The sequence below is a fragment of the Astatotilapia calliptera genome, chromosome 2 (assembly GCF_900246225.1).
Source record: "Astatotilapia calliptera chromosome 2, fAstCal1.2, whole genome shotgun sequence".
NCBI lineage: Eukaryota > Metazoa > Chordata > Actinopteri > Cichliformes > Cichlidae > Astatotilapia > Astatotilapia calliptera.
This window is the reverse complement of record NC_039303.1, coordinates 20,023,291-20,037,905: the sequence shown is the minus strand read 5'-3', so window position 1 is coordinate 20,037,905 and position 14,615 is coordinate 20,023,291. Positions and strand designations below refer to the sequence as shown.

At 41.5% G+C, this 14,615-nt stretch overlaps 1 protein-coding gene across 1 annotated transcript in view; it reads right to left on the bottom strand.

Moving 5' to 3' along the window:
• Positions 1-14,120, bottom strand: part of myot (myotilin) — a 32,978-nt gene extending 18,858 nt beyond the window's left edge. Inside the window, exons 1-8 of the mRNA XM_026186441.1 lie at positions 13,961-14,120; positions 8,199-8,231; positions 7,760-7,949; positions 7,491-7,553; positions 7,225-7,366; positions 2,421-2,444; positions 1,620-1,739; positions 1,334-1,535 (exon numbers count right to left, since the gene is read on the bottom strand). Of these exons, the coding sequence (XP_026042226.1) occupies positions 1,334-1,535; positions 1,620-1,739; positions 2,421-2,444; positions 7,225-7,366; positions 7,491-7,553; positions 7,760-7,949; positions 8,199-8,206 (749 nt within the window). The 5' untranslated portion in view covers positions 8,207-8,231; positions 13,961-14,120. The remainder of the gene's footprint in view (positions 1-1,333; positions 1,536-1,619; positions 1,740-2,420; positions 2,445-7,224; positions 7,367-7,490; positions 7,554-7,759; positions 7,950-8,198; positions 8,232-13,960) is intronic.
• Between the last annotated feature and the right edge of the window lie 495 nt (positions 14,121-14,615).

The following is a 14,615-nucleotide window of genomic DNA, read 5'->3' as shown; positions in this document are numbered from 1 at the left end:
AGTACGGAGTTAAACGAGCTGGAGTCCAAACAGCCAAAGTTAACAGCAGGTAGTAAAAACATGCGTATTGCCGCTACCGGTGCAGACACATGCGGGGGCTTTCTTACCTCGGTAAACGTTTCCACACCACTGTCCTTAAACCTGAGAGAGGACTCACTGAAGCGGGAAGAGCGCGACCCCCGAAACTCCACTGAGGAGAAGAAGCGCGAGGCAAGACTGCAACAGGTGACACCGCGCGCTCACGAGCAGCACGCGGAGTGACGTGACCGCGCACGTCTGGCAGATTGGTTTAGTTTTTCCGAAAGCTCAGCATCGTTACACGTAGTACACACATGTTATTTCTATTTACTGCGTAAATTTAAATATGTTTCCCCCGAAAGTAGAAATTGTTTTCTGATCAATTATCAAACATACTTCTGGCTCGTTCTTAGAAGTATGGAGTATCGACTGTACGGTGTCAGGTGAGAGAGATAATGCAATAATATAACAGCGACCTCATCTGGATAAAAGTAGAACTACAAATGCGTAAAGGAAATATCCAATACCATACAGTATAAAACAAACTAAAGTTCGTAAATAAAAAAGGGTATTTTTTATACAAAACAGGGATGTAGAGTCATACACATTGAATAGTGCCATAAAACCACAAATACATATCAGTGTGCATAAACAGTGACATCAGAGTTATGTAATATTTGTACTGTGCTGTGAAAAGTGTTTTTCCCCACTTCCTGATTTCTTAGGTTTTTGAATATTTGCCTGGAAATGGTTAAAAGGCCATTTCTAAGATTTTGGGACTGCAGCAGTAGAATGACATTTTGCAACAGTGTGAGTTCTGTTACATCTGGAATAAATCTAACACAGCGTTTCATAAAATGATGATCCAACAGTCAAACATGGTGAGATGGTCTGGGGCTGCTCTGCTGCTTTTGAGACTTGCTGTAATCCTTCAGGATGTCAGTTTGTACCTTGAACTTCAAGATGAGCTTAAATAGTCCATTCATCATCAAACACCCTCCCATGAAGCCAAATGAAAACAACTCTGCATAGAAGAGTGGGCCAAAATGTATCCTCGGTGAGACTCATTGTGAGTTATCACAAAAGCTTGGTTGCAGTTTTTACTGTCAGTGGTGGCACAAGCTGTTATTAGCTTCAGGAGGCAATTATTTGTTCACACAGAAAAAGTAAGTGCATTTTGTATTTACTCAGGTCATCCTTGCCTAATATTTAAAATTCTTTGATGATCTGAAACATGTAAGTGTGATAAACATGCAAAAGCACTGCACTGCACTGTAGATACTGTTGGATGTTCATGAGACCATCATGCACTCACTCTGCAACAGGGATGTCATCTTCTACAGCGCTGTCAGGCCACTCAGGAGGAGGGAGGTTGATACTGTCTGACAGCCCTGGAGGAAAGTCTCTGCTGCTTGCTCTGCAGGACAAAGTCTCTTGTTGGGACATGGCCTCTTTATCTTGCCTGATAGAAACAGCTTCCTGATGAATGGCCTCGGCCTCCAACTGCTCGTCCAGGTCTGCGTGTGGGGTGTAAAGTAACAGAGTCACTATGTGAACTTTTAACTGGAAAACATTGTGGTATGTACAACTGGACTTCCCACCGTCATAAACTTCCAGCATGGCTGAGCAGGAGACAGTGCCGAAAGCGTTGTGGACCACACACTTAAACAGGCCAGAGTCTTCGGGAAAGGCCTCAGTGATCACCAGCGTACACAGCTCCTCTGCAGGGGTTAACACAGCATTGGTAATCAAGACGCCAGGGCTGCAGTTTCACACATGATCAAAGACGCACTGCTCCTGGTTGTTATAGAAACACACCCCTATTATCAAATCAAACGGACCATATCAATTAAAGATGGAGGCCTTTTACGGTCTTAGACCAGTAGCACTGTTGTATAACAACATGTAAAATTGTCAGTGTTTCACTTTCTTTTAGTGGAAAGAACTTTCCCCTCTCATCACAGAGAGCTACTGCGATCGCAAGACGCCTCTTTGGTTTAACTACCTCACTTCGATCAGTACAGGAAGCCCTGACTTTACCATTAAAGAGACTTAAAAACTGATGATTCAGACATGAGGCTCAAATTAATAGTTCAGTGACTCTGGTCATGTGATCCATGCTCCATCCTCTATAAGCTCGATACCATAAACCATCCAGGGCACATGTTTCTTCTCTGATCTTACAGGCTTTGGAAAGTTATTCACCTGCAGAGGGGAACATGGATTCTCTCAAAAACAAAACAAAACAAAGAAAATTTAAATAACAACACAGAAACATCACTTTTAGTAATTTCAGAGACTTTGTTTTTTTGTTTTTTGTATCTTACAATGTCGAGTAGGTTTGACACTTTGGGGAAATGGCTTCTCTTTGAGTTTGAATGTAATTAACATCAGGTACTCACCCGGCACTGATGCAGAACTGGCCTCTGGAAGAATAAGCAAAGAGATGAGATCATTTCTGGAGAATTTACACGGTAATAATATTTTCAGAGTTGTATATATTGAATTCTGTTTCTGGATAGAAAACATCTAAGCGCCTCTAATCTGACCCGTGTGAGCTCTTAACCGTGGGATAAAAAGATGTTTGAGTGCAGGGTGTGGATCTTTACACACTCTTCAGAGGTGAGATCGAGGAGTGTATTTCTGCTTAATCCTTCATCCAAACCAGCTATTATAGTTTAGTATTTTCTAATTAGCTTTGATTTTGATTTTTTTGTATCCAGTTTAGTTGCAGTTAGTTTCCAGAGTAGCTTTTCCTACGTCAGTTTAGTTTTTATTGTTTGAAAATGTTTAATTTTGTTTCTACTAGTTTCAGTCTTTTTTTTTTTTAATGATTATTAAGGTCGCCTATGCAGTAGCACACTTCTTATTATTTGTCGGATTTATTCTTCCCAGCCCCAGTCTGAAATTTCTTCTGCTGCGAAACATCTGATCATGTGAAATCTTGCTGCGAAACTCACCCCGCAGCTTTGAGACAACCCCAACATGTTATATCATTTTGTGCGGCTCGATTGGGAATGGTGAGCTATGACTTTGGGTACCGATTTGTCACACGGTTTCTGCAAAATTCCCAAAAAACTTCAGAATTTTTCCCCATTCATTTGAATGGGAAAGCACCCGAAAAAAAAGGCACCAACCCAGGTCACTGTGGGACCCTATCGCTTGGCCGTACTTCATTTAAACTTTATACGAGTTACAAGACTTTGGACTGAAATTCATTCAGGATCAGGAGGACTCATGATCTTCAGCAGCACCTCATCTTCAGAGCTCCACCGTAGGCCGGCCCCAGAAGATGGAGAAGCCCAGAATTTCATGAACAGTCACGGACATCCCCACAAAAGTTCATCTCACAGACAGACAGGGCCGTGGAGGAAGAGGATCAGGGGCGATGGATAACATTGCTCCGAGGTGCTGCCTTGCATTTTGCTCTTTCTCACTACAACTATGCCTATTACTGAAAGGCAGTTCACAGTAAGGCTCAGGCTGCTTGGGAACTGAGCATTTCTTCTCCACTCACATCTTTCGACTTCCCATTTGTATACACCACTGCAACTCTGTCCCCTCAACCCCCATAGACAGTATAGAATATAGACTGTATAAAACATTGATATAGCTACAGTAACATCATCCATTGGTCTCTGAAGTCCCATTTTGTAGCATCAAGATGAGCATTATTACCGTTGCCATCTTGATTGCAAAAACCAGCTAAGGTGGGAAGAAAGAAAGAAAGAAAGAAAGAAAGAAAGAAAGAAAGAAAGAAAGAAAGAAAGAAAGCTGTTTTCCTATAGATTTCTATAGGTTTCAATTAGGCTAGCTGTTGCCATCTGGTAGACTTCAGACCGAATGTACATTTAGGGTTCTTCTGTATTGGCTTCATGTTTCCAACAAACAATGCTGTCTATGCCCCAACCGGTCGCGGAAGATGACTGCCCCTTTTTGAGCCTGGTTCTTCTGAAGGTTTCTTCCTGTTAAAAGGGAGTTTTTCCTTCCCACTGTCGCCAAGTGCTTGCTCATAGGGGATCGTTAGATTGTTGGGGTTTTCTTTTACAGTGTAGGGTCTTTGCCATGCAATATAAAGTCCCTTGAGGCGACTGGCTATGAATTGGCCTTAATTAGCCAGTGGTCATATTCCATACCCAGCTATTTATCAACCATCATTTGCATTCTATATTCCAAAAGGTTGAATCTGTTCATCTGGACGTAGTGTTTTCAGTGGGACTCAAATAACTCAAAATGTTAGAAATATTCCAGTGTTAGAAAATCAGCACTGCTCAGTGTTAGTCTTTGTTAATCTTCAAAACTGACTAGGTTACTTTTAAACATATAACACTGTCAAAAGTGTTAATTTAACACTCAACAGTGTTGTATTTAACACTCAGAGGTGTGGACCCATATAGACCCTCTCTAGTGTTAATTTAACACTGGAGATTTTGCTGTGTGAAACCATAAAGCTGCACTTTCTTTTTGCCTTATAGTCTGATTTGTCATAACTTTTCCGTTTTGTGACAGTTTTCTTTGGCTGTCACTTCTGCACCCTGACCTGTCTTATTTGGCTCAGCAGAACTAAAATATATATCCTGCTGCTTTTACACACGCACTCACATAATGCTCAGCGATTCTCTGTGCAAGCTTGCTGCGGGAGGTTTCACTTGTCATGTTTGCATAGTAAGCTAACGATTGATAAGACGATGTCAGAGGAATTGGTGCGCAAATTATCATCACTCACCAATCAGTACTGTCGCTCTCTATACACAGTTCACGTGATTGCAAAGTGAAAGCAAAAAACAAGCGCAAATTCAAACGCGATTTCAATATGTCACATATTGACAGTGGCTCACCGATGCCAATAACTATTCAATTCAATTCAATTCAATTTTATTTATATAGCGCCAAATCACAACATAAGTCGCCTCAAGGCGCTTCATAGATACAGAGAAAAACCCAACAATCATATGACCCCCTATGAGCAAGCACTTTGGCAACAGTGGGAAGGAAAAACTCCCTTTTAACTACACTGACACACTGGTTTTGTCTTTGTTTTGTAACTTCCTTTCCCTCTTCCTCATATACATATATACATACATATACATATTGAACCTCAAATTGAACCTCCCCCACCCTCATTCAGATCTGGCGTTTGGAACTATTTTGGTTTTCATGTGACGTATGACCCTGAAGGTAAGCGAGTCATGGACTAAAGTAAAACAGTATGTTGGATGTGCCAAGCAATGCTCAATTACATGGGTGGGAACTAGTGTGTTAGCGCAGTTAGCGTGTTAACGTGTTGGCCGTCTAGCCCCACGCACGGGGCGATCGGCGGTAGCTCGTTAACGGAGATTTGCCGTGTTGTGGCGTTAACGTCATTTCAACGAGATTTACACTGACAGCACTAGTGGGAACACAACGAATATGACTGAACATTTACACCGACATCATCCTAGTGCAAAGACAAGTGGAAGCAGACAAAAACAACAAGCACGCTACAAACTTTACCCGAGTAATTTAGACAGCCGTTAGCACATGATTCTCCTTATGGGGACCTGATATGTTTAATATGCTGCTGAGAATATAGCCCAGAAGAAGCGTATAGTATAGCTTTTATTTTGGAAAGAGCCATTTCTCTGTAATAAACTCTCTTTTCCAAAGATGAGTGATTCCTCAATCAGATACAGGGCTCGCAATATCGCTAGCCCGACGTCCCGGGGCTAGCGAGTTTTCCAGTCGGGCTACCAAAATCTATCGCTGCCCTGCCCATCGGGCTATCGTAGGAAGGACAAATATATGTCAATGCTTTTGCATTCTTTCGGAAATGTAGCTGGGTAATTATGTCATTGGCATCGGTGAGCCACTGTCAATATGTGACATATTGAAATCGTGTTTGAATTTGCGCTTGTTTTTTTGCTTTCACTTTGCAATCGTGCGAACTGTGTATAGAGAGCGACAGCACTGATCTGTGAGTAATGATAATTTGCGCACCAATTCCTCTGACATCGTCTTATTAATCGTTAGCTTACTATGCAAACATGACAAGTGAAATCTCCCGCAGCTTAAACATGTGAGAGGTTGATCGCGCAGAGAATCGCTGAGCGTTATGTGAGTGCCTGTGTAAAAGCAGCAGAATATATATTTTAGTTCTGCTGAGCCAAATAAGACAGGTCAGGGTGAAGAAGTGACAGCCAAAGAAAAGCTTACCACAAAACGGAGAAGTTATGACAAATCAGACTATAAGGCAAAAAGAAAGTGCAGCTTTATGGTTTCATGGACAAAAGAATTTCTGTGGCTGCAATATGCCGAGCTAAATAACCGGGGCTGCACATAAGTGGTCCGCAGGTGCGCTTTCGCTGTCAAAATAAAAAACACGCACAAGATAAGAAGTTGCAACACGTGTTTGCGTACATAAGATTTTCAGGAGGAGGACAGATATTTGTTTAGAACTCTGTCGAAGAAGCTCCTTTAAGCAATTACTTTGGTCTTCCTCCACCTCTAAAACAAATATCAGAAGGAGTCCAAACCACAAAAGAAGCACGTATTCTCGGAAAAGTGGTTGCAGGAGGTGAGCTGGCTTCAAACAAATGATGAACGCACAGAGATGTGGTGCGGAATGTGCCGTGAAAATGTAATATATGACAAATTAAAAAGGCATGAACATTTTTTTTTGTATCGAAAAAATATCGAACCGAACCGAACCGTGAATTTTGTGTATTGTTGCACCCCTAATATATATATATATATATATATACACGTAACTATCCTTGCCCTCTTTCATTCAGTGTCATCCTCAGTGACATAGGAGTAACGGTTTCCTCGCAAATGCCATCAAAGTGCAGCCTCCTCCCTGTTTGTTCCCCATAGAGGTCCATTTAAATCGGCTCCCAAATTTCAGCTCACTGAAATTCTTTACACTGTCACCACATCAATATAATAAACTCTACAGATATGAAAATTTAATATTTTGTAGACTGGAAGTGGCTTTCAGTTACGGTGAAGAAATCTTTGCGATACAAATTATAGTTTTCTCTAGGAAAACATTTTTTTCAGAGCTTAAATCCTGTTTGCCCTGTGTGTCTGACCCTAAGGTGCAGAAGGGTGTGTATTCCATCACCCCCTTCCGCTGTCTAGTTTTAATTACTGTCTCTTATAATGGTATGGAGGGCACATGTTAGAACCAAGATTTAGGAAAATCAGAGCAAGTATGAAAACACTCACTCTTGCGGAGTATCCTAAAATCATCGGAGTCCAGTATTTGCTCATCCTCTCTGTACCACATAACCTGCAGGGGCGGAGTCCCCCTCAGTCTGCACTCCAGGACCACCAGCTGACCCTTCACCGTAGACACGTCGTGGAGACACTGGCAGAGGGAGCAATGATGACCATGATCAAGAGAAGGTATGACAACAGGTTCATATGAGTATGGTTTCTGATTTTCTTTGTGCACTTTCATGAACAAATACAAGGGTGCACATTTATTTCACCTTAACAAATGTGGGAGCCACTGCGCTGCTTGAATGCTGCTGGTTGTAGATGGGACTCTGAGTCTGGGGAAATGGAATAATATAAATCACCTAATTTGTTTGAAAATCATTTGCCATGTCCATTTCTTTATTTACAAAAAGGTTGCTTTCAACATTACAGGACATTAAAATGACATTTAGCTATTTAACCAGTTTATCCCCTTAATGAAACATACTCGTGTGTTTTATCGAATGAGGTGAAATGACTCATTTTAAATGGCTGTAATTACCCTCTGAGGGCTGACACACAGCGGCTGCACCAGGCTGGAGTGTCTCTGACCGAGGAGAGTGGAGGAGGAGGAGGAGGAGGAGGAGATGGTGGAGGAGCAGGAGGAGAGCTCACGAGTGGAGGATGCAGCAGCAGAGGAGGAGGAGATGGTCAGAGACATGGTGCTTGTCTTCTTCTGCACCTTCTGGACTCTAATCGCCAATAATGAAATGAATAAATCTGTGTTTGGATGCTTCCTCGGGTTGTGAGGACATAAGTCTGTATACAGAGTCACACTGTGGGGATTCTTTCCTTATTGTTAAGGACAAAAAGTAAGTCTCCATCTTACAATCATTAGAAATTTAAAGTAAAGATTTATGATAAAATTAGGTTAAATTGAGTCAAGTATTACTTATGGTTCATGAAAAGGAAACGTGTGTTTGTGTGCAGGTCTAACTTACTGTTCCATGTTCCAGGCTGCAGTGACAGAGGTCCTGCAAAGACAAAGGGACACTCTCAAACATGCTGTGCTACAGTGTTGTAGAAATGAGTGTCTGCAGGTATGACTGAACACATACATTTCATTTTACAAAGCACCAGCACAGACTTTTAGCAACTAATAAGATGTTAATCAAGAATTAGATTCCAACCCATTAAATCATATTAATTCAATGTTTTTTCCAACAGTTCGAAACACGGTTCAGTTTTTGTTTGCTTCTGCACACGAGTCACATGTGCAGTGGGGAAGTAATTATGTGATCTCCCGCTGAATTTGTGAGTTTACTCACAAAGATGTGAACAGTCTCTAATTTGAAGGTAGTTTCATTTCATTTAATAAACATGACTTAATACTTGGCTTAGAAACCCTTGCTGGCGAGCACAGTGGTGAGGCGTTTCATGTAGTTGTTCAGCAGGTCCTGACGTCCTTTGGCAGCTCTCTGGTGTTGCCCGTGGTGATGGAGAGGTTGGAATGGAAGAAACTGATCATGTGGACGGGTGTGCTTTATACATACGAGTTGAGATCAAGCGAATCTGTAACTGATCGACTGGTAGGTTGATTGAGCCAATCTGTGGGAGCTTGTTCTGACTGCATTTTAGGGGATGAAATACTTCTTTCTGTCTTTGGTCGATAACCTGTCTCTTTCCATTAAATTGCAACAAGCATAAAATTTAAAAACTATTCATTTCCTTGTACGTGAGCAGACTTAAAAATTCAGCCAGAGATCAAATAATTATTTCCTGGATTGTAAGCCTCCTTTCTGCTGTCTTTCTGTTTTGTGTAAACCATCAAATAAGTAACACATTTTTGGATTAATGCTGAACATGTGTAGGCCTATAAACAAAACTGATGTCGGCACTGGTATCAGTAAAATCTTCTGAGAGCATCCCTGGCCAGAAAACGCCTCAGAAAAATGCTTGAGATTAAAGCTGGATGAGCCCCTGTTTAAAAAAGACACACAGTCGGGTGTTGATTAAAACAACATCTTGGCAGGACTGTACGTCACGTTTGGATCAATGAACGTGCACAAAGCCTATGTAATTATGAGATTTCACGTCTAGTGAAACTTTAGACAGGTTTAATTTATAGACTGTATAAAAAAAAGATGTGCCTTAAATCTGCATTCTTCCAAATGGCCAGAATGGAGAGAACTATCTTACTGCAACAAGAAGAAGTTTTGTCCAAATGATAGTAAAACAGATAATAAGGCAGGACGGAGCTACTTTGTAACTGACAAGCTGTTCGTTTCACAGTCACTTCCACCCCTCATTTATAATACTGAACTCAAAGCTTCAAAACAGGATTTCACAACTAATTAACACACAACACTTTGTTTGCCTTGAATTAAATTTTACAGCCACATTTGCCTCAATGCAAATTATATTGTAAAGACCTTAGAGAGAAAACCCAACAATCAGACAATCCCCTCTGAGGAAGACCTTGGCAACAGTGGGAAGAAAAAACTCCCTTTTAACAGGAAGAAACCTCCAGCAGTTATATTTAATACAGCTAAATTCAAGCTTGATTACATGCATTTCTATTGATCTGTTGTTTCTTTCAGGTGGTGATATACAAACACAGTAATGTTTTGTATTACTATTTATCATCCCCAAACAAATGAATGGTCACGCACGCTTACGCAGACTCAAAGTTAGACGTGGAAACATATAAGCTTAAACGCTTGAGCTCACACACTGGATTCCTCAAACAGGGCACCAAATCACTCTTGTAACAGGTCACTGTTTCTCCATGACTTTGTTTGGCAACAGCATGGCCATATCTGAGCTAACTGAAGGCATAAGGAGACTCATACACCCAAAAGACTCCCTCAGATCTCAGCCTTCCGGCCTTGGGAGGTCTGTCTTGGTTTCAGAGAAGGAGCTGCCTGAGGTTCAGGTTTCTGGGCTAAATTAAACTTTGTCACCTCCTAAGCACTGCACAGACTGTCTGAGCTGTGATAAATCAACGCATCTCCATGTCGAAGTCGCAGAGGTAAAGAAAAGTCTTTACTCTAGAATTATATACATTTAATCTACAACAGTACATCTTAGCTGGGTTACTATTTGTACTAGTTGTGCTACATGGGGTCACAGCAGTCAAATAAACACAGCCTAAACATTGTCTAAATGAGAGGATCACAGCTTAAGAAAGAAGAAACAACTAAGGCATGTATGACATCCGTGTGTACATCCAGTTTTCCCCTCACATAATCACTCCAAACAGCTGTGTGTGCGCGTACTAAAGCCCACTGCTGATACAACAGCAACTGTTGCTAAACCCTTTGTATCAATTGTCTCTCTTATATAACTGCAGAATTTGTGGCAGCGACAACAGGACAGGACAAGTTCATGCAGTGCAACAAATCCACTACCTGGCAAGCAACAGATGGACAGAGGCACACAAGCAGTGACAGCCAAGTTCAGTGACGTCCCAAACAAGGATGTAACATTGATATTATCTGACGGCAGGCAAATCAAAGACACGGGTGACAGTGGCATCCTTTTTGCTTTAGTGTAGGTGAAGACTGAGCAGTATTAGACCCTACATTTCCCATAATGCAACTTGCTGGAGGCTTCTCAGTATGACCTCCCTCCCTGGGTGTCTGATGTAGACTGTCATGCCTTCAGATTATTAAGTTTTTCTAAGTGCCTAAAGTTTAAAGTGAGACGAAAGTACGTCCAGACTGACAGAAGATGTTAAAACATGAATCCAAAGGAGAACAAACATCATCACTAGATCGTCCAGAAGCTTATTGCCAGTTGGCCTTTAGCAGCCCTCAAAGAGGAAAGATGCTACCCATCTCAGACCTCCTGTTTCCCTGAAGCCATACCCAGTCAAACATGGCCAGGAGTTCGGTGGGCTCCTGCACCAGAGCTCTGAATACAGTGACTGGTCTGTGTGGTGAGAAGCATTAATACAGTATAATGCATATGTAAAATCACATAACTTTAGACCAATCGTAGGTCCCTATTACGGCAGACTGCTACTCTGAACATTTGCATGTAATTTGTCAATATGGCTTGCTAATGGGTATGGCACACGACTCCGTGTTGCTCACTGATGTGTCAATGAAGAATCATGGCTGGTATTTTTAACAGCATGTTGAGCCCACTGATTCTGTAACACGGGGAAAGAGGAAGATGGCTGCACTCTGTCTGAGTTCAGTATTCCAGTAAGTGCATTTCCAGTGCACCTGTTCTCACCTGACAGGAGAAAGCCAGCCTTTGGAGATGAGTCATGGTGATGACTGTTTGTCATTTGGTTTGCTATTACAAACGGTGAATGGTGATAGTTAACAGGTGCCACAAACGTATCCTCCAGCCTGTGTTATTAGCATAAATGATCTATTTTATACACTAACAGCATGTATAGATGTGTCATTTACAGTTATCAAAGAAAACTGAGCTGTCCTGCAGTCGACGAGGAGATTCTGACAAACAGGAAGAAACAGCCAGCCTTGCTCATTTAAACAGATCCCTCTTTGGTGTACACAACACCATGAAGCTTTCAGCCACTAGCAGCTCTCAGCTGTGGACAGGAATGGCACATTAGAGCAGAAATCCAGAATGAAGTGGACCGTGTTAAAATTAGCTAACAAAGCAACCTTTATATAAACCTGTGGGCTTTGAAAAGTACCCTCCAAAAATCTAGAGTAATGTATTAACCACTGAATGTAGGAGGTTTATAACAGGCTAAGCAAAATGCACAAACACAAACATCATGTTAAACTTTTTCCATACATCTCTGTGACCAGACCAAGAGCACACCAGCAAAGAGAAAAGATACAAAAAGGCACACACTGTTGCTTTACTCAGTTGTAATAGTTGTGATAAAAGTAGCATTACATGATGCATACTGCACACAGCTATTATTAGTTATTTATGAAAAACTGAAACTATAAATCTAGTACTATTCATTGTTGTACATTAAGAAATATATTTAATACATGGGTCTTTCCAGGAAATATCTTTGTAATTAATAGAAGACTCTTAAGTAAGTGAATGTAGCATTAGTGTCAGTTTATACTGTATATGGTATGATGTTTTGTGATAGCAGCAGGATATGATAAGGAATTAAATTGTATCTTCTCTAACAGCATGAATCTTGGTTCACTCCAGCGTTTCTCTGAGACTGTTCAGATACAGTAGTAATTTAAGCTAAATGCTAATATTGGTAACAATGGTTGTTTTGGTGCGTTCCAAAATAAGTCAGAATTCGGAAATTTGACATTCCCAGTTGGAAATTTTTTGCGGAATTCAGAGCAGAAAGTCAGAGCAGACCAACATACCCAACAACTAGTTGTTGGGTATGTTGGTCTGTAATGTTGTGGGGGTGGAGTTGGACTCCCTTACAGTGGTTTTGGAGAGGCGGATGTTGTCCAAGATAAAGACAATGTTGGATAACACCAAATAATTACCAAAAATCACCACTGAACCACACAGGAAATCATTCCTGCCTGTTGCTCCCTGTACAACTCATCGACTTAACACACTGTATACTGCAATAGCTACACCCTTTTTGCACATGCTCTTCTTTCTTATTCAGCCATTTATCAATAAGTGACTTAATTTTTTAGTGAAGAGGTGATTTCAAAGGCCAACTCTTTGTAAAGGGACTACTGATAACAAAGAGAAATTACGTTTTGAATTTTCTCAGTTGCATCACTCCAGAAACCGTCCTAGTCCTCAACCTATGACTCTCCAATTCTCCTACCTCCTCAGCTTGGCTGTGCACAGGACCAATTTAGCGCAGACTGGGTCACCTGATCTCTCTTTTGGCCAACCAGAACCCAGTGGCTGAACACAGTGTCACACAGGCATGCCAGGCTTGTACACACACACAGCTCAAATTTGGCTGGTATGTCTTATGTTGCCTCACACTGCAGGACATGTAACTGACACAGTTCCTTTTTTTATTTATACCCTTTAAATTCCCCTCTTCATTTGCTGCACTCGATATCCTATGTGGATAGTTTGCACCAATGTCTTTGAGTGTGCCTATATATTTTTCAAAGACTATCATTGTGCTAATTTAAAGATGTGCATTGGGATGTTCTCTTTTGATATATGCCGTTTTGTAACAGTAACTACAAAGAATCTTTAGTGGTGTCACTAGAAGCTGAAGGCAGCCAGGGGAAAGTAAGTAGGTAGATCAACAGATGGATAGGCGAGTAGAAAGGTAGGTTATTAGATAAGCATGTAGGTAGGAAGTTACATAGCTACAAAGGTTGGTAGTTAAAATAATAGCGTGTCGAGGTAACTATTGTCAATGAAATATAGCTAGATAGCACATGACGCAGCATATAAATTATAAATAACTTTAGACAGATCATTCCAGCTGTCCTCTTCCTTCTGGCTGCAAACTCAGTCACTCCAGTACTGCCTGCAGTATCAGGATCTCATTGGCCATGGACCAAATGAATTACACCATTTGATGATCTGATTAACTTGACTTTTGCTTTCTCTTTTCTTTGAATCCTGACAAGGAGCAGGGCTTGAAGCATGCCACACATGCTGGACTTACACTTTTGCGAAACTTTCTGGATGTCTCTACCGAAAAGCTAATGATTTGAAATGCAAGCTGGGTTGCACAAGTTCCTCCATGCTGTAATTGTGTGTCATATGCTCCTAGCTTAATTTAGACAAGCAACAGGCAGCTCTGCATCCTCAACACAATCTTTAACCCATCTGAAGTGAACTTCCGCAAAAATATCCCCATCCTTACCTGTCTGCTTTATCCCCAGCAGGCCACAAAACCAAGAATAACAACAAATATATTGATCCAACAAGCAGAAAATCCAAATGTTAAAACCAAAACTGCTATATGACTGTGTGGCTGCCAGTCATGGCTTGGTTACTGGACGCTCCACAAGCAGGAGCTTGTGTGTGTGTGTTGAAGAGGTTGGGGTGTGGGACGGGGTTAGGGGGGAATCTGAGGCTGAGGAGGGGGGGTGAGAGGAAGCCACGTGGGGTTTGGTTAGAGGGGTACGGAAGGAGCAAATTTAGAGCAGAGTGAAGTGTTAATTAATGGTCAAAGAGAATAGGGAAGCTCAAGTCTGCCCCAGCCGGTGCCTCATGCCTTTGTGCTAATGTGCACAGCTAATGCCAAATCCAAATGACCATGGATAGCTGACACAGAGCTAGCTTGTTGCACGTTGCTGCACAAACTATAAAGATATATTGTTCCATCTGAAATTACAAAAAGTGGCGGAGGCGTCATGACCGGACCAAACTTCATCCAAGTGTGAGAGACAGGGGCCAGAAAACCTGCAACCGGTGCCAGTGAGTCTTTGGGTAGAAACCTGAGAACCAGAGAGAGTCGGACAGACGGAGGGAGACGTGAATACACAACCTTGGAAAACAGATCACACTCAAGCTCA